Genomic DNA, 20692 nt, shown 5'->3' with positions numbered 1-20692 from the left:
ACAGTAAGAAGAAACCAACTGATTGAGGGGAGGAAGACAGGATAAAGACATTCTGTGGAAGAGAGCCAGAGATTAATAACAAGTATGATTCAATGCAGAGAGGTCTATTAAGACACAATGAGTGAAGAAGAAACACCCACTGCATCATGGGAATCCCCCAGCAGCCTAGACCTATTGCAGCATAACTAAGGGAGGATTCAGGGTCATCTGATCCAGTCCTAACTATATGCTTTAGAAAAATGGAAAGTTTGAAGCCTAATCTTAAAAGTAGAGATTTCTCGATTTAATAGGGAGCCAATGAAGGGAAGCCAATATAGGAGAAATCTGCTCTCTTTTTCTGGTCAATAATGTCAGTTTTATCTGAGTCCGGTCCACTAACACCGATATGAGCGTCCCTGTACTGAATGTGGGAAACTACGGCTGGTCTTTATTGTCTGATCTAATGACTGCATCAGAACTAAAGAAGCCATTTTCATAACTTTAGTTCAATGAGATCAAAAGTTTGTAGGCGAATAAAACTGTCCTTTGAAGAAAAAAAGGATAACTTTTAGTTTGAGAGAGCTGAGGCACGTACCACAGAAGACAGATGGAAGATGGATGACCTAGTAATACCTTTTCAAGATTGGGCAGACCTCCTACAGCAGTCGATATTTATTAAGAAGTGGTTAAAATGATGCATCCTCAGCCACTTCCAATAACACTTTTGAGTTATAACAATCAGTGTGAGAAGAGCATGGTGCTAATATCAGGCCCACGTTCACACTTGTGCACTCGCCTCACATTGTGGAAGCAGGACCATCTCCTCTCTGCGGGTTTGTTGGTTCATGGAGTCATTTTCATTTGATTTACCAGCCAAAATTTTGGCATCCTTGTAACTCCCAGATCTCTCAAAGTACTTTACAAGAATTCATTCAGTTTTTTAACTAAGCCAGAAGACAATAAACTTTCCTCTGCTCAGTGAACATCAATGAACATCACTGTTAACAACCTGAAGCCCAGTCGGTTCAGCGGAGTCATTGGTGAATCTGAACTTGGTCAACATGTCAGAGCACAAGTTTGGCTGCCATGCTTCTCACCATAATTTAGATTTATTTACTAAAAGTGAAGCAGAAAAATAAAACCCCATCATCAAATCAATAAATCAATATAAAAGTAGAAATGTAACTACTTATATTTTATATAATACAAGTTTTCACAAACGACAGTTCAAATATCTGAACGATGTAAGGCGTTTCCAGGGTATTCAGTTACTTTTAAGAAACTGATGCACTTTAAATTTCAACATTCAAATATACACGTTGGTCGTCAACCAATTGGAGGTCACTGTATTTTACAACCTGGGTGATGTCATCAGGAAGGAGGTGCCAGAGTAAAGCAGAGATTCTGGTGTTTCGGCATCTTTGTGTTGCTGGTAACCTTCATGACGTAGTTTACATTGAAGTTATTAGCTGCCATCATGATGTTACAGTCACATGCCATCCGCACAGGAAGTGATTCGCAGTGGCATGGCGCCCAGCGACCACGAGTCAGTAAGATTCAGCAACTTCAAGCATCTGTGGGCAACAAAAAAAAGGACAACCCCCCCCCCAAAAAAAAAAAAACACAGGCAAGCAGCCGGGTCCTGAGATAATCTTTTCTTAGCTATGATGTGTGGCAGTGACCATCAGTTTCAAAGCTTCCTGTGTGGACATAGCTGAAGCTCCGTCTCAGCTCACATGCAGGGTTTCAGAAAAGTATGGATCCAACTCACGGAGGCCATCAATCAGGGATGAGCTGGCTTCTTCTCCTTTATTTCGCACCACATCGATCACATCCCGAGCTCGGTCAGCTCTGGGTTTGATTCTGGCTGAATCCATTTCTTCCATATTTATGATTCCCTGTTGGAACAGGCTGTCCAGCAGCTGGTTCAAATTCGAATCCGACACTTGATCCACAAACTGCTTCCGAATGAAGAGCAAATGCTTGTCTGGTGGGAGGCTCTGCAGCCTCAACCGATTGTCTCTGGTCTGAACAACATCTGAGGGAATAGAGAAAATTTGTAGATTTCTTCATAGCAGAATAATCAGCTTCAAAAAATCGAGAGAATCTCTGCTGGTAATTAATCAGCACTGAATGTCGCTGAGCTTCAGACACTCTGTCAGTAATAGCATGAATCACGTGGCTGGAGACAAATTCAAAATGAGTAGATACAATTTAATGAACACAGGACAGGAGGCCGAGCTGGGGGTGCTCAGGGCCTCAGTGAGCAGGATGGAAACAAGTCCATCAGAGGGACAGCTGAGAGTCAGAGAGGTTGAGATGGTCTGAGCATGTGCAGAGGAGGGAGGGTGGAGAATGAAGATGAAACTGCAGGCAGAAGGAAGGAGTGAAGAAGGACATGCACAGGTTTAGAGGATGCTGGAATAGGAAGAGATGGTGGCAAATGATCCTAAACAGAACAGCCGAAAGAAGAAGAAGAGGAGAATGAAGGAGGAAGAAAACTTGCGGGTGATCCTTGGTCATTACTCAAAAGCTACCACGGACCACCGTTTCTCATCATTTCTGATCGAGTGTCAGGTGTAGTGATGTTACCGCTCAGATCAATGTCCCGCCTCCAGACATCTGTCTGCATTTGGTCCTTGACTGTTATCGATACTTCTTCAGTGTTTGCAGGAAGGCGGATCTCAAATGTTGGGTGGTAGTTTGGTCCAAAATCCAGGTGAAATTTTTCCTCCTGCAAACACAGTGCAAGTGTCTCCATCATATCCAGAGTCCTCTGATGGAAGCGTGTCAAAGGGCTCCACCACAGAGAGATGAATTACTCACCTCAGGCTGGATTCTACAGGCGACTGGACACAGAACTGTGTATATGCAATCTTTGAAGAATTCACAGTTGGAAGGCACCGGGATGTAGTCAGAATATCTGTGTTTCATCCTTACCTTAAAATATGACAAGTTTATTTCTAGAGTAATTTTAAATGACCTCATGATGAAATATACATGTGAAGAAAACTGCTCTTTAAGAGGCGGTGAAATTATAAAGAAAGAGTATAATTATAAAGTAAACCGACAATCTTCTCCCTCTGAACTGCACTGGATGCAGTGATAAGGAAACGTTCTTACTTTAAGACTAACAGTCTCTTTTCCATGTTTCACCCTCTTTGCAACTGATTTCCCACTAGGGATACCCAGCAACCTCTAACAAACATTCACCAACCAGTTGGGGAATACATAGTTTTCCTAGTGACTGGAGATTGCATGAAGCCACAAATGCTCAGTTCACCCACAAATGATGCTGAATTCGATGGTAAGGGGCAGAATGAGGTTTGAGTTTTCTTCCACTCAAATGTAACCTCCTCTAGAGCAGGTTAGTTCTTTATCATAAATTCCCATTGTAATGCACCCTAGTATTACTTAAACCACCTTCATGAAGTACAACATCCATACAAGATATATAGTCCCAGTCGGTCTGGGACCTCCCCAAGATCCCCTGGAAGAGGTGGAAGATTCTTCTGAAGAGAAGGAAACCTGGAATAACTTGTATTTTCTGCTGTCTCTGAACCTGACTTGACCCAAGTAACAGAAGATGGACAAGCTCCGAGAAAGATAAAATTAGTTAATACTGAAGGTAAAGGTATAACCTTTCCTAGACCTTTACCTCTTCCACTGGGATGTTGCTTGGCAAGAGAAACACATTGAGGTTTTGCTTCTGTGTTTTCGGGTTTGGCAGACGGAGGAACAACAAAACTTGGCCCAAAACTGGTTTCTCCTTGTTCCAAAACCTCCTTATTATGTCCCACACGAGTCCAAAGGAAGAGAGGTGAGGAAATTCCACAATCACATGAGTGTCTGTGATCTTTAGGGGCTTGAGGACGTTCATTTCCCCATCAGAGATGTGGACGACAGACAGACAGTTGGAAAGCAGAGCTGTGAAAACAAAGAGCCAGCAGATATCTCTTCGACTCCCAAAACCTCATTACAATGACAGTGTGAATCTGATTTTACAAAGAAAACACTTCAAATGGTGTCCTGGGTCAGGCAATGGATCAAACCCTGTTGCAGAGACACAAGTGAGTCTCCTTCATTTCTACCAGGTAGGACCTCTGTGGGGAGAACACAGACTGATGTCCCTGTGTTGGTGTTCCTCCATCATCATAACAATGATGGTCCAGGATCAAAATCACTATTGACCACTCACATTGTCTGAGCATTCAGTTGACATTAGCTAAGAAGTTAGCTTATGCCATCAAATGCTGTCACTAACAAACTAGCAGAAGTAACCTAAATTTGGAAAAGGAAAACTAACTTGATAATACAAGTAATTATAAATATAAATTTTTCCTTCTACTTCCCAAAGCTACAACAACGCAACAATGTGATTGTTCAGCTGCAATACCTATCCTGGGCAAACGTTATTATCAACACCAACACAGAGATATCAGACAGACTACGGGGGAGAGGCTTCTGGAGAATATTTAAACGCACCACTTATGTGATATGCAGAGGTGACTGATTTTGCTTTTAAAAGTACACTGTGGATTTTAATCCAAGTATAGGCAGTTACTCTAGTAGAGCTGGAGATGGCCGTAGATGGCCTTAACCCAATAGCGGGACCAGTATCTTCTCCTTTGTGCAAAGAGGAATAGGACGAGCATTGCCAGAGCTACAAAATGACCTCCAGCAGGCCACTGGTGTTAAAGTCTCTGACCAGTAAGAAACATGGGGGCCTGAGGGACCGACATCCTCATTCAGCATGACGGTGGGTCAGTGACGGTCTGGGTAGGGACAACAAGTAAGGCTGCAGTGTGAGAGCAAAGTGGCTGTACCATGGGATGATATGGTACTATAAGGTCATTAAGATAAGATGAGGCCTGATTATTCAAGACCTTGAATGTGGGGAGCATGATTTTGAATTCTGGATTTAACACGGAGCCAATGAAGGGAAGCCAATTTAGGAGAAAAATGCTCTCTCTTTCTAAGTCTACATTAACCAAGAGTCTCCTTTTGAGCTCTGACATTAACAGGGTCTCAGTGATCATTATGGCAGTCAGTAGGAAGATTTCTGCAGCCTGTAGGGGCGTTAGCATCCCCACATGAGGAGTGCTTTGCTCACCATCCTTTGGTACACAGTGTGGTAGGTGGAGCTGACGGACTGCATCCTTTGAACTCTTAATGTTAAACAGTGGGCCTGCAGCCATCTTATTGGATTGCTGAAGGAGTTTCTCATCCCATTGGACGGTCTTGTACAGAAGCTCTGCCTGCTGACTGATATCAAACACGAGTCCAGTCAGAGTACACTGGAACACACCTTGACCAGGACACCTGAAACTGAAGCAATGCAGAGATGAGTGACCATGTTAAAACCTGTTAAAACAAACAGATATCTGCATATGAATAAATAAGGTCATATATAGTTTGTTCCTTTGTTATTATTTGCTTCCTACTTTTTTATGTTATAACCCATTTGTTTAAAAATCTTCCTGTGTTCCTGTTTCCAACCAGCTAGGTCTACAACTGTTAGCTAATTTATCTGCTATATTCCCTGATACAAACCATCTTGTGAATGAAAACTTAACTTTCAGTTTTTTAGTTGTTGGTGGACTTTACAAGCTAACCAACCGATCTGCAGGCCTGTGTGACTGACACCTCTGACTCTGTCCTTAAAGCTACTGGAGTCACTCTTCCACGTTCAGGGTTACAGCTCCCAGTGCTCCTGTTACCTGGCCACCTGTTATCATTGTTTTCTGGGTTTTATTGTTTATCTTCAAGAAAAGAGATAAAGGAAAAAATATAATCCCAATAAAAAATCCTCTCTGTTTCCAGTCCTGTTGGTAAATTCATCGGAGAGATAACAAACTGCTAAGCCTCCCACACTTAAATACATGAAAGCACTTCTAGCTTTCAAATCAATGTTTATGTCATGGCTGTGTGCAGGCAGGCAGGAAAAGGACCCAATATGCAGACTCCTGGAGGCAGAACTTAAACTCAAGGACCCCTGCTTTATTGGAGTCATAAGTTGAAAACCGAAAAAAAACTAGAAGGGCTACAAACTGAAACAGAACCAAAACACACAGGCCAGAATGAGGGATGACGCGACACTGAATGGGAACACATGCAGACACTAAATACAAAGACGAGTTTGGGAGGAAGCAAAACAGAATATGTTGACCTTCAAAGTAAAACGGGAAACAGACTGGGCACAGAACTAAACCTAAGAACTAGACACAGAAAAAAACCCTCAAAACTAGAATACAAAAACAGAACTCAGAATACAAGAAGTCATATACAAAGGAGAACTCATAGGATAACAACCGTCACAGTTTAACCCCAATAGAAGGAAACTGTGGAGACGGGAGGAGGAAGACATAGTCTGAGGTCTGATGAGCTTCAGATTTGTTACATGCAGACTTGTGCAGGATTACCTGTAAAAGATGTGTGCAGATTCACCGTACACCTCAGGTGTGAAACTGGACTGAAAGAAGTAACATTAGAGGTTTCAGGAACATATACTTGGAGAAGAAAGCTAGGTCGTGAATCACATCAACAATATGTACCTGAAAGGGTACAAAACTGTCAAAAAATTACAAATTACTATTTGCTGGGAATGAGTACAAAGCTTGGATACAGCACAAAGTTCTCATATGAAATGATGAATCCGTTTCTGTGCTGACAGTTTGTTGTACAAAGAGTTGAAAAAGTACCAGCCTACAACAGATATTTATTAAATCTGTGTTTTAGAGTCCTTAAATATCTGGAAACTCACCTCGATCATCTTTGTGTTATCCTCTGACAAACCAGGCTGTGTGTCTGCTTTTACACTGGAAACACCTAAAGACAAAAGATCAGCAGCAGATGTCAGTAGGTTTGGGCAATTTAAACCTGGCTTGTTAACATTTTTGAAAACTTTCCAGGAAAATACTTCTAAGTCTGAGTACTCACAGGAAGCTTTAATCATCGTGAACCCTTCAATCCTACAGAGACAAACAATAGTAACTGTTTCTGTAGATCCAGTTTATGGGTTAGTCTGCCCCCTTGGACATCATACAAAGAGTACATCCTTTCTTTGCTGTATACTGGTGTATTAAGCTGTAACTAACCAGAATGAGCTAAACTTTCAACTGAAGTAAGTTATGACATAATCTAGTCTCAGGTTCAGTTTTACTGCATTTAATAATTTGATACCTGTGTGAAGGTTTTTCGGTCAGCTGTCTTTTTCTGGCATCCTGACGTGGATATGGGAACAAAATCAGCAAGAAACTCTACACAATAAGTAAGTGTTTCTATAACAGGAAGAGACCAGTGATACTCAACTGCACACAGAGACACTGAAGAACCAAATGACCAGAATCCAAATCCAGGATACAGAGTTTCAGTGAATGTGGTGTTAAAGGTGTGGAGGTGGATCAGAGTGTCAGGGGAGACACTGTAGAAGGACAGAGTGCCAGCAGGACAGTCCACATACACCCCTACTCTGTGAGAGACCGAGGTGGAGGAGGAGGAGATCGTAGTTCCTCTGTCATTGTGCCACACAGAATAACAACCATCATCAGAGCAGTTCAAACTCCACGACTGGTCATTCCATCCAAACACACAGACTTTACTGAATCCTCTCCTTCCGATTCCTCTGTAACTCAATGAAATAAAAATGTCTCCACTCCACTCCACCTCCCAGTAACAGCGACCAGTCAGACCATTTCTACACAGCAGCTGAGTGCACCATTCGAATCTGTCTGGATGATCCGGATACGGTTTATCGCCTTCCATGTATGTCACCTTCCTGTTTCTATCAGACAGTTTGAGGTTTCTGTACGCTGTGTTTGTGTCGATGTTGAGTTCACAGAAATCTGAGTGAAAGTATAATACAGCTGCAGTTATTGATCCATCATCTGTTCATTGAAGATGGTTGAATGTGTGCTGCTTTGTTTTCATGAATCACATGAAAAACACACTTACACTTCCTCAGGCCTGGTATCAACCATTGGACTCCAGCAGGCTCCACCCTGAAAGGAGGAGGAGCACAGCTTGTTGCAGCATGCACACATGGACATTGTGTTGAAATAATAAACCTAAATTAAAGTTGAATCTAAGATGAATGTCACTTTAGTTTGGGGTTTTTTAATTCCATCTTAGACTAAATTAAGTTTTGCAATATTTTCAACAACTGGACAGGTACACTTAAGTAAAGTATCTCTAAAATATTGTGCTGTGGTCGCTCCTTTCCAGGCTAAACTGACAATTAACCTTCAGGAATGATTTATTCTGCCTTTCATAACATCACTAGGGCTTGGAAGGTAAAACGGGTTGTCAACTAATCAGATGGCTCATGAAGACTTTGGTTCAGGACCTGAGGAAAGGACAGGTTCACTTAGGACTCTACATACTTGAGAGTGTCCAGTCTCCAGCATGGATCCTTCAGTCCAGCTGACAGCACCGTCGTTCCTGAGGCTCCTGGATGGTTGTAGCTCAGGTCCAGCTCTCTCAAATGGGAGGGGTTGGAGCTCAGAGCTGAGGCCAGAGAACAACAGCCTTTCTCTGTGATCAGACACCCTGATAGACTACAGAGACACAACACACTCACTGCATCATGGGTTTCTTGTTTTAATGTGTCAGAAGTTACTTTGAAAAATACTTATGGTGTGTTTTACTAATACAAACACTTAAATCAAAGCACATTACTGGTCCGCGTGTGGGGTTGCATTAGCAGGCAGCAAACTGTTTAAAACCACAGACACGTTTTAAAGAGCAGCGCACCGGCATACATTTGACTCCCATCTCCATTATTTCTGTTTGGTTTTGTGGTTAACTGAACTGCAGGAGCTTGTTGGTAGTTGTTCACAGTTGTTTCCATTTCTTGAACAGTAAAGAGGGATAATTGTGAGGTTCATGAAGCTAGAATAAAATCGATAATCATTGCCGTCTACAGGAACGGAACAGTCCTGCTCCTTGGCATTATTTAACTCCTTTTGAATGTTGGTGAGGTACTGAGGTAAACTGCTACTTCACTGGCTGTGCCTTGTCAGTGTAAGATGGAAACCCTTAAATAATAGAGTGAATGCTAGCAATAGGTAAATCAGCCGCGATGATTCTCCTTGAAGATGAGCCAGATTTGAGCTTGGTGGCCTGTTTCGTAATCAAATTCCAAGGCAATCAAATAGTAATATAATTGTCCTGGGCAGACTGTGGCTCAGGAAGCAGCTTACTACCAGTCAGAGGGTCACTGGTTTGCTCCGTGCTTCTCAATCTCAAAGTATCTTTGGACAAGGTACTGAGCCCATCCATGAAAATTAAAGTGTGTCAATGCAAGTGTTAAACAATGTTTGTGTGACTGGGTGATAGAAGTGAGTAACAGATTAAGGAGGCAGATCTTAGTTCATCCCTCTAGCCCGTTTGATATGAGACCCAGCTGAGATCTGGTGATATGTTAACTTTAAAAACTGCTTTGACAGCATCAATCCCTTCAGATTGCAGTAAGTTTGGCGCATGACCAAAATACATGAGTGTGAGCTGTTATTTGAATGCCACACTTTCTCCAGCATGAGCCGGGATTATTTAGGTTCATCTTTGATTTTTGGAGTTCTGAAAAAGCTTAATATTATAGTCCACTTAAACTCCCTCTATGTGTATGAATTTGTAGTAAAATTAGCTTCAATGCATATTACCTCTACTTACTTTAAAAAAAAATAACAGTTTCTTCCTCCCAACTCTGCTTAATAGCTACAAGATTATGCTGGTTCATGGACACAAAAATGTCATATAAAGTACTTATTTTCTATCCTCCTGTCACAGCTGGTGTGACAGGCAGGCTGGTGTGTTTTGAGGTGTGGAGCAAAGCACAGGCATGGGAGAAAAATGAAGTATAACAAAAAGTGAGCATTTATTTGGGCTAATGTCAAAACAAAAACATGGCAAACTAGAGAAAAACTAAAAATAAAACATGAAAAATGTGACATGAACATGGCCTGCAGAGGAACATGAAAAACTATAACGTGAGATAATCAGAACATGAACAGGAGCTGGAGGGAAAACCTGAGACATGAAGAGCCGAGACTCACAGAAGCATGTAGCGAGACAAACAGATGACCTGAGACTGAACAGAGGAAGACAGAGGACTTAAATACACAGAAGGGTAATGAGGGAAGTAGAAACACCTGGGGAAACACAGCTGACACAAATGAACATGACACCACAGGGGAAGCAAAACTAAACACACTGAACATGGAAACACAAACCTGCCAATTAGGACATTGAACATACAGACATGAAATACCTGAGGAGACACGGAACACAGGGAGACACTAAAGCAGTGGCATAACTCAAAGTAAAACACAGGACAAGACAGATTATACAGAGCACAGAAAAAGACTTATAAATCAGTAGACATAGAAGAAACGAAAACTAGAATAAAAAGTCACAGCTGCGGGGGTAAGTGTTTCTTGCACATATTCTATTGCCTTTACAGGTCTTGGAACTCTTTATCTTCATCTCCATTTTTAATATGGAGCCTCGCCAGGTACAGTCACTCAAGTTAGTATTCATGGACCCAGATTACTCTGCAAGGCTCCTCACTACAGTAGCCATATTGCTCTGACTATCCATCAAGCGGTGCAGCTTCATAGCTTACCAAAGATGTACTAAAACATTTTTGACCGATTTTTGAGCACTGTGTACCACATAAAATCGGTTCGAGGTCAGTAAGCACAATGGGTATTCATACATAAGGCGCACTGGATTATATGGTGCACTGTCGATTTTTGTGAAAATGTAACAACTTTAGGTCCATCTTATAGTGCAGAAAAATACTGTACATCATGTCTGTTCTAAGACGTGCAGTGTGTATTGACCTGAGAGTTTCCAGTTTACAGTGTGGACTTGCCAGACCAGCAGACAGAAACTTTATTCCTGAATCCTGTAGGTCGTTGTTACTCAGGTTCAGCTCTCTCAGGCTGCATGACTCCGTGTCAAGAGCCGAGGACAAAGCTTGACAGCTTCTCTCTGAGAGGTTACACCCACCCAGCCTAAATTGCGAATGAAAATGTTCAGGGTTTTTTTCAATTCCATATCTAAACAGTTAAAGCAACAATGTTGAGGTGTGTCTCTACACACTTACAGAGATTTGTTGGAAGTTTTTACCCATGGCAACAACCTCAGAAAAGTCTTCTCTGAAGCAGTGTGTTTCTTCAGGTCAAACACCTCCAGGTCTTCTGAAAATAAGAGTTGATCCTAGATCTATTCAATTCAATTTTATTTATGTAGCGCCAAATCACAACGAATGTCGCCTCAAGGCGCTTTATATTGTACAGTAGATACAGAGAAAAGCCCAACAATAATATGACCCCCTATGAGCAAGCACTTTGGTGACAGTGGGAAGGAAAAATGGTAAATGGCTTGTATTTGTATAGCACTTTACTAGTCCCTAAGGACCCCAAAGAGCTTTACACATCCAGTCATCCACCCATTCACACACACATTCACACACTGGTGATGGCAAGCTACATTGTAGCCACAGCCACCCTGGGGCGCACTGACAGAGGCGAGGCTGCCGGACACTGGCGCCACCGGGCCCTCTGACCACCACCAGTAGGCAACGGGTGAAGTGTCTTGCCCAAGGACACAACGACCGAGACTGTCGAGCCGGGGCTCGAACCGGCAACCTTCCAATTACAAGGCGAACTCCCAACTCTTGAGCCACAATCGCCCCAAACTCCCTTTTAACAGGAAGAAACCTCCGGCAGAACCAGGCTCAGGGAGGGGCGGGGCCATCTGCTGCGACCGGTTGGGGTGAGAGAAGGAAGACAGGATAAAGACATGCTGTGGAAGAGAGACAGAGGTTAATAACAGATATGATTCAATGCAGAGAGGTCTGTTAACACATAGTGAGTGAGAAAGGTGACTGGAAAGGAAAAACTCAATGCATCATGGGAATCCCCGGCAGCCTACGTCTATTGCAGCATAACTAAGGGAGGATTCAGGGTCACCTGGTCCAGCCCTAACTATATGCTTTAGCAAAAAGGAAAGTTTGAAGCCTAATCTTGAAAGTAGAGATAGTGTCTGTCTCCTGAATCCAAACTGGAAGCTGGTTCCACAGAAGAGGGGCCTGAAAACTGAAGGCTCTGCCTCCCATTCTACTTTTAAATACTCTAGGAACAACAAGTAGGCCTGCAGAGCGAGAGCGAAGTGCTCTAATAGGGTGATATGGTACTACAAGGTCATTAAGATAAGATGGGGCCTGATTATTTAAGACCTTGTATGTGAGGAGCAGGATTTTGAATTCAATTCTGGATTTAACAGGAAGCCAATGAAGGGAAGCCAAAACAGGAGAAATATGCTCTCTCTTTCTAGTCCCTGTCAGTACTCTTGCTGCAGCATTTTGGATTAGCTGAAGGCTTTTCACGAGTTTTTTGGACATCCTGATAATAATGAATTACAGTAGTCCAGCCTGGAAGTAATAAATGCATGAACTAGTTTTTCAGCTCACTCTGAGACAGGATATTTCTAATTTAGAGATGTTGCGCAAATGGAAGAAAGCAGTCTTACATATTTGTTTAATATGTGCGTTGAAGGACATGATCCTGGTCAAAAATGACTCCAAGGTTCCTCACAGCGTTACTGGAGGCCAAGGTAATGCCATCCAGAGTAAGAATCTGGTTAGATACCATATTTCTAAGATTTTCAGGGCCGAAGTACAATAACCTCAGTTTTATCTGAATTAAGAAGCAGAAAGTTAGCGGCCATCCAGGTCTTTATGTCTTTAAGACATTCCTGCAGTTTAACTAATTGGTGTGTGTTATCTGGCTTCATGGACAGATAGAGCTGGGTGTCATCTGCATAGCAGTGAAAATGTATGCTATGTCTTCCAATGATACTGCCTAAGGTAAGCATGTATAATGTAAACAGAATTGGTCCTAGCACCAAACCCTGTGGAACACCATAATTGACCTTAGTGGGTGAAGAGGACTCTCCATTTACATGTACACTGTAAAATATAATATTGTGTTTAATTAAAAATATTAAATAGGCTGAACTCAGTTTTTATCAATTTGTTATTAGAACTAGATTTAAATAAGTTACCAGTACTTTTTATGCAAAAACACTGATAAACTCAATTTATTTGAGTTGTCTTAACTTAGAAAAACTAAGTAAGATGGAAGTTTTGCTTCTCAGGGCGGAAGGATGAAAGATGTGTTTTGAAAATGCCATGTCAGTACCATCCTCCTCCCTCGCGGATCAGTCTGCATGTTCATGGTGGCAGCATTTGTTATGGAATATGTTGATCAAACCTGGAGAAGCGTCAGCTCAAGATATTATTATTGTCATTGCTGTGGATCTTTACCTGATACACTGACTTGGTGAGTAAATGTTTACTCTTATTCAAACTGATTTAGTGGCTTCTCTTACTTTAGCACCAGGTTTATAATCTTGCTAGCTAGTTAGTGTTAGTGTTTGTTTTGTGCCCAAATCATTTAGCACATCATTAGAATGAAAGTTATTGGCCATGTTTGCATAGCCCTTTTTAAAATGATGCTTTCATGACATTATTGTGTGTTGGGTGGTAGTCATGGCTATCCAGACGGACAATTGGGACATTGAATGTCACCTCTCCGGTGGGGAGGCACCCTGAGATTGTCCAAATTGGAGTCTGTTTTATACCAAATGCAGAAAAAAATGTTTTAGGAAAGCAAATGGCCTGTATTTATATAGCGCTTTACTAGTCCCTACCCAGATAGCAAGGAGACATTGAACAGATGTTGATTTTCCATCTGAACCATCAGAATCGTCAGGATTGAAACGTCAACACAAAACCAATGTTGAAACAACATTGAAATACTGATGAAACCTGACACTGACATTGAAATAACATTGATTCACTGTTGTTCTGCCATCGTTGATTGTTGATCTATTTATAGTTGACAAGGTGACAACAATCACGTTGAAAAACCATCGATTTATGGTTGAGCGGGAAATTAAAGCTGCTACCACTTGGACTATTCCGCAGCACCCCTATCACATTGGTACATCCCTCCAGGTAACCATTGTCTTGTACAGTAGAGCGGGACATTAGATTTACTCTCAGCGGAATTGACCGGAGAAGGCATCAGTTCATGCACTGCACTGGCCTGCACCACGATTAGTATAAGGTAAGAATGAATGACTTTTGTTCTATTCGTTATTTCCACGGTTGCATTTGAATAACAGTAAAAAAAACAAAACAAACTTGTTAATGTAAAGTTTCGGATAAAATGTGGGAGCCCGAAATTGTGTCTACTTTCATCTTACAATCCGGCAACAAATAAATTGCACTGCAAACAAAGTCTATCAACAAAGAAAACATTTTCGTTTCATACTTTTCCGTTATATTCCCTTACAAAGCTAGCTTTAACGCTTCGAGGGTTCCTTTGTTCTTGCCGTCGCCTCGGCGCTTGACCCAGACTTTCGCTCTGTAGTTGCTTTTTAGCATAGTACTACAAAAAATTGTAAATCTGTGATATATGATTGATAAACGTAAAGGTAACTGTATAAATGTGTTCAATGACTTTGTTACTTTTAATGATTGGAGAGCACCCGCTTCGATTCGCACTCAATTCAAACTTTACGCTGCACGCTCACCTAACTTGCGTTTGCACCTTTTGTCCACACGTAAACTGCGTTTAGCATTTACGTGTGGACGAGGAAGACGGAGAAAACGCAGCGTCAAAGGTGTGCGCCTATTTTGACGCCACACTGTGCGCCAAGTTTTTGTCTCGGTGCCATGAATTCCTACAATGGCAGACTTAGACAAAATACTGTTAATTTTATTATCTTCAGTGTTTAAATGCTTACATATACGGGTTTGCTTGTAATTGTTGCCTATATACATTTTAAGCTATTATTTATTATTTAGTTCAATCAATAGATCAAGTTTTGTAGTGACTATGAAATATATTGTAATTATCTGTTTCCTGTTTATCCTAGACAGGGCAAAAAAGGACTCCAAATTAAAAAAAAGATAAAAATGAAAGACTGGTGCATTGTGCAGTTTAGCACTGGTGGTACAGAAATAGTCCCTAGATCATGGATAAATGGGGAGAAATTGTCATGGCCTCCATATCCTCCGTGAGACACATTCAGGATCCACGACGCAGTAAAGAGGAGAGTTCATCCTGGTGCAACATGGCTCACCTATGCACCAGTCCGACTTCTAATAAGCCATGGTGGGTATCATCTGGATTGGTGTTGTATAAATGTAACAATAACAAGTTTTTCGTGTCCTAATTTATGTCTGGCCATACATTGTGTTTGTACTTCCAGACACATTTCACGAAGCAGAACGCAGTCTTCAGAAATATCTAAGTGAACACTGTGATACGTCTGACCTTCAGTCCGAAGCTGAAACTCAGACCAGTCATAAAAGAAAGCACAAGTAAAACTTTTTTTATTTCACAAACATATCTTTGATTGCTAAGAATTTATGATCTTGTCTTTTATACATATCTGTGGTGCTTGCATACTGCAATATCACCACATAATATAGTCCAAAAAGTGGAAGCTTGTAAACTTTTTATAAATGCAAAGCCGTGTACACTTGTGCACTTCAAAAATTCCTTGTATACTGTACCTTCTTGCACATCTCCGTTTCCTGTGTGTGTTGTTATAAATCAAACTGTAACTTTAGGAAAAAATATTCCAAAAGCACATTTGTAATTACTTATGACCGTTTTCAACTTTTTTTCTTTAGACCAAATCCCCTGTACACATATAGTGACTCAGAGGATGAGCAGCCCACAAAAAAATGGTTTCCCCAGGCCCCTCGAGTGAAAATACCAGGTAATAAAATACTGTCTAGTGTCTTTGTACATATCTGTGTGTGACACAAGGAAACTTTTGACAAGTTGTCTGTATTCTTAAATACTTAAAAAAAATTATCTTTTTCTGTCAGACCTGACGAGAGCTGTTAACGAACTCCGTGAGGAGGTCAGAGCCATCCGCAATACCGGCTGCAATGAATCGGTAGATGCTGGGGTACTGCCTCTGGATTTGCCCTTGCACAACATTGAGGAGCTAAACAATGCAGAGCCAGCTCTTCAATCACAAGAGGCAAATAAGGCAATGGTAAGTATATAAAGGTTATGTACACTTTGTAACTATAAAGTGTAATAGCTGTCAGATGTGATTTAAATACATAACAACGGCCTGTTGATTAAACACACAAGCACTTGCATACACATTTAAGACATGAGACACGCTAATTCCATCTCTTAAAATGTGTCTATAGGTGAGACGCTTTGCCTTGATTGGAGGGACCACACTGGAGGTGCGAGTCCGCCGTGTAATGGCTTATGCCATTACAAACGAGCTGGCCTCGGTACTAAACTGGGCAGGGGAAAAACCAAGGACCAGACAAAGCAAAAAAGGGCATTTAAAGATACAGCGCTCTGCAAATGCATATTTGGTAAGTTTTACCATTTTTATGGTATATTACTTTGTCTTTCTTAATAACAAGACTTTCATGTCCGGTTAATCTGGAGATGGAGTCTTTGGTCTTTGGCTTGTTTAGTCCTCGGGTTGTAGTTTGTACAGCCCGAGGACCCCATGTTTATTTTGTTTTAAAGGATACACGGCACACCATGCTAAGACTTATCACTTTTTCCGCTCATAGCTCTTTGGGAATCAAATGCGGCAGTTTGCAGATTTACGCCTGGTGACTTTCATGTTTATCAGCCTAGGAGTTTACATACTTTCTCCCCGCTGAAGACAGTTAACAAGAGCTTATTCATGTGCTCTAATTCACTTTTTTTGTTTGTGTGTGTGTGTGTGTGTGTGTGTGTGTGTGTGTGTTGTGTGTGTGGTGTGTGGTTATTTTTGTCCTAGATGGCCTGACGCAGCAGTTAGGGGCAAACTCTATGTCCGAGTTTGTCTTTGCACAAGCAGTGCAGAAATGGCTCCGATACGCCCCAGATCGTTTGGGTGGTGCAGGACGCACATCATGCATCCCCATCCCGAAGTAAAAAATTACAAACTTCTGTGAAACATATAAACGTAAATAGAAACTGTCTTTTAATAAAGTATTTAGCAAACGAAACATGCCTATTGACCTTTTTTTGTTTATTTTTTTTCTCTGTTACATCACATGCAATGCTTTCTTATTTTAGGATATTGCAGTAGTTTAGTATTGGTTAAAATACCTATAAAGAAAGGTAGATTTCCAGTCATGATTTAACTGTTGTTTTAATAAAAAGCAACTGTGCGAAAGAGGTGGAAAATCAACACCATAGCTCAACAGTGTTTCAATATCAGAATCTGACATTGTTTCAATGTCAGCAGTATTAGAAAATATAACGTTGAATCAACGTCAGGTTTCAACATTGATTCAACATCAAAACCTGACGTTGTTTCAACGTTAAAAAAGGGTGCAAGAGTGACGTTAGGTCAACGTCACACTTCAACGTTGATTCAATGACACAGCCTGATATTGACTCAACATTGTTTCAATGTTTCCTTGCTATCTGGGTAAGGACCACAAAGAGCTTTACACATCCAGTCATCCACCCATTCACACACACATTCACACACTGGTGATGGCAAGCTACATTGTAGCCACAGCCACCCTGGGGCGCACTGACAGAGGCGAGGCTGCCGGACACTGGCGCCACCGGGCCCTCTGACCACCACCAGTAGGCAACGGGTGAAGTGTGCTTGCCCAAGGACACAACAACCAAGACTGTCCAAGCCGGGGCTCGAACCGGCAACCTTCCAATTACAAGGCAAACTCCCAACTCTTGAGCCACAATCGCCCCAAAAGCAATTAAGTTCATGTTCCAAAAAATATGATTGTTTGCTTGCAGGACAACAGGAGAGATGAGTCCTCCGTCACAGATGGTGTGGTCAGTGAAGATGGTCGCCTGCAGGTTCAAGCTCATTGCATCTCCAACCCACATCCACTGCCACTGTACTTAAGGGAAGTTAAAGACTTTCTTCTGCACCTACATTTGGATCACCTCGATCCATGATAGTCATTCAGGCAGTAATGCCTGGACTGGAAACAAGCCATCCTTAAAATATTACAACATTCCAGCTCCTGTGTTGGAATGCAAAACAAATGTGTTGTTTAAATCAGAGACTGCACTTGTGACAGAACAACAAATATTTTATTTTGATTATATAAGTAATGTAAGTACAAAACAAACTTGTGGTAGGCCTAAACTTATTTTCAGAATAATTACATCTGAGACTTTGTTTCATTGTAAGATTATAACAGTGATGGCAATATAATTGTTTGTTGTTCAGCAGAACAGTGTCCAGTATGTTGGCTGTTATACTATCTTGTGTTTGAAAATAAAAGTTGGGCTCATTTTAACATCATTACAAAAAGTGTTTGTGGTGGGGCGTGGTTTGCGGTGCCGTGCGGACGCACCTGCACGGCATCCGCAATCACGCCCGCCGTGTTAAAACACGGGGACTCAGGGGTTGGTGTGTGTGTGGTGTGACGTGAATTAAATAAAGTTGGCTCTGAACGTTGCTCCGTGGTCCCGCCGTGCCTTATTCACGCCACATTGGTGCCGAAACCCAGGAGGCGGCACGGCGGGTCCGTATCGGAGCCAGGGAATGGAGGAGCTGGCCCGGAGGGTGGCCGAAATGGCGGCCGCCCAGCGGGAGCAGGCGGCGGAGGTGCGTCGCCAGCAGGAAGAGCTGCAGGACCGGTCCGAGCGCCACCTGGAAAGGATTGGGGAGCTGGTGGCGCTGCTCTGGGCCTGGGCGCCACCCCCACAAGTGTGTCCCGAGGACAGTGAAGCGGTGGAGGAGCCGTGTGGGGCACCTCGGCAGCCGGAGGTGGTGGACGAGTCACGCGGGGGTCCGAGCCTGCCGGAGGAGGAGGAGCAGCCGGGTGAAGGGCTGCTCCTGCCGGGAGCGGTGGAGGAGCCGCTCCAATCGGAGGCGGAGGACGAGGCGGGCGAGGGTCTACACCTGCCGGAGGAAGAGGAGTCGCTCCACCCAGAGGTGGACGAGGGGCTGTGCCTGCTGGAGGCGGAGGCGCAGTGCGGGGAGCCGCTCCAAACGGGAGTGGCGGAGGCGGTGGCGGAGCAGCTGTGCGAGGAGACGGAGGTCCCTGCTCCAGGGCAGCCTGCGCAGCCGGAGTTGGAGGCAGAGGAGCGGGACAGCCCCGCTAAGCCGGGGGTCGGCGGGCTGGCTAGTCCAGCCTCGCTGCCACCAGTCGATTCTGCGCGCCTGACGTCTGCCCAGCCGCCTGTGTACAGGAGCTCACGGCCATGCCTGTGGGGCCGTGTCCGCTTGCTACGCGGCCGACCTCCGGACCAACTTCGCCGTTGCCGCTGGATGCGCGGGCGGCCACCAGAATGGACGCTTCCCCGTCGCTTGGGCTGGGGCGCCGATGTTTTGGGCCGAGTCTCGCCCCAGTTCGCGGGGGGGAGTAGGTTCGGCCAGATTGCTCCCCGGCCTCAATCGGGCGATGGGGGTATGTGGTGGGGCGTGGTTTGCGGTGCCGTGCGGACGCACCTGCACGGCATCCGCAATCACGCCCGCCGTGTTAAAACACGGGGACTCAGGGGTTGGTGTGTGTGTGGTGTGACGTGAATTAAATAAAGTTGGCTCTGAACGTTGCTCCGTGGTCCCGCCGTGCCTTATTCACGCCACAGTGTTGTTAATTATTTTTAATCATATTCAGGTTACCACAAATTGTTTTTTCATTTAGTTGAACTTGAAATGTTTGTCAGTAGGTAAACAATTAGTATTGTACAGTCAGAAATATCAAGTTATTCTTAATACTGCAGACTTGCAATGTATAAGTTGTCCTAACAGTCATCTTAAGTAAGCTTTACTTAGTTTTTTTGAGGCAACGAGTTTCCTTAATTTTTTTGAGTTCTGGGAACTAACAAGGCTGTACAGTGTACAAATTGGAGTCTATTAGATAGATATGATACAAACCACTGCAGCACAGTACCTGTAATACCTACAGCATGTTCTAATCGCTCTAATAGGATATTATGGTCGACAGTATCGAACGCTGCACTGAGGTCTAGCAGGACAAGCACAGAGATGAGTCCACTGTCAGAGGCCATAAGAAGATCATTTGTAACCTTCACTAAAGCTGTTTCTGTGCTGTGATGAGCTCTGAAACCTGACTGAAACTCTTCAAATAAACCATTCCTCTGCAGATGATCTGTTAGCTGTTTGACAACTACTCTTTCAAGGATTTTTGATATGAAAGGAAGGTTGGAGATTGGCCTATAATTAGCTAAGACTGCTGGGTCTAGAGATGGCTTTTTGAGTAAAGGTTTAACTACAGCCAGCTTGAAGGCCTGTGGTACATAGCCGATTATTAGAGATAGGTTGATCATATTTAAGATTGAAGCATTAATTAATGGCAGGACAGAAAGATCAATTGGAGAAAAAGAGTCTAACTTAACATCAATGGTACTAAGAGTAGCTGTAGATAATATTACATCTGTGGGATGATTATTGGTAATTTTTTCTCTAATGATAAAAATTTTATTTGTGAAGAAGTTCATGAAGTCATTACTAGTTAACGTTAAAGGGATGGTTGGCTCAAGAGCTCTGACTTTTTGTCAGCCTGGCTACAGTGCTGAAGAGAAACCTGGGGTTGTTCTTATTTTCTTCAATCAGTGATGAATAGTAAGATGTTCTGGCTTTGGAGGGCTTTCTTATAAAGCAGCAAACTATTTCTCCAGGCTAAATGATGATCCTCTAAATTTGTGACACG

The 20692-nt window shown here is 42.8% G+C and overlaps 1 protein-coding gene across 1 annotated transcript; it reads right to left on the bottom strand.

Moving 5' to 3' along the window:
* Nucleotides 1-222: 222 nt before the first annotated feature.
* LOC102300908 (NACHT, LRR and PYD domains-containing protein 1) lies at nt 223-13220 on the bottom strand. The gene is made up of 15 exons (XM_005949205.3): nt 13185-13220; nt 11087-11199; nt 10821-10994; nt 8361-8534; nt 7933-7979; nt 7291-7823; nt 7162-7202; nt 6919-6950; nt 6743-6807; nt 6402-6451; nt 5093-5307; nt 3638-3906; nt 2806-2919; nt 2572-2713; nt 223-2017 (listed from the first exon to the last, which is right to left on the bottom strand). Exons 1-15 carry the CDS (start codon nt 13218-13220, stop codon nt 1707-1709), a joined length of 2316 nt encoding a protein of 771 aa, XP_005949267.3. The 3' UTR covers nt 223-1706.
* Between the last annotated feature and the right edge of the window lie 7472 nt (nt 13221-20692).

This window comes from Haplochromis burtoni, unplaced genomic scaffold (assembly GCF_018398535.1).
Source record: "Haplochromis burtoni strain Fernald_Lab_line unplaced genomic scaffold, NCSU_Asbu1 Contig_630, whole genome shotgun sequence".
In the NCBI taxonomy this organism is placed as follows: Eukaryota; Metazoa; Chordata; class Actinopteri; order Cichliformes; family Cichlidae; genus Haplochromis; species Haplochromis burtoni.
Note: the sequence above shows the minus strand (reverse complement) of the source record. Positions and strands in the feature narration are given on the sequence as shown.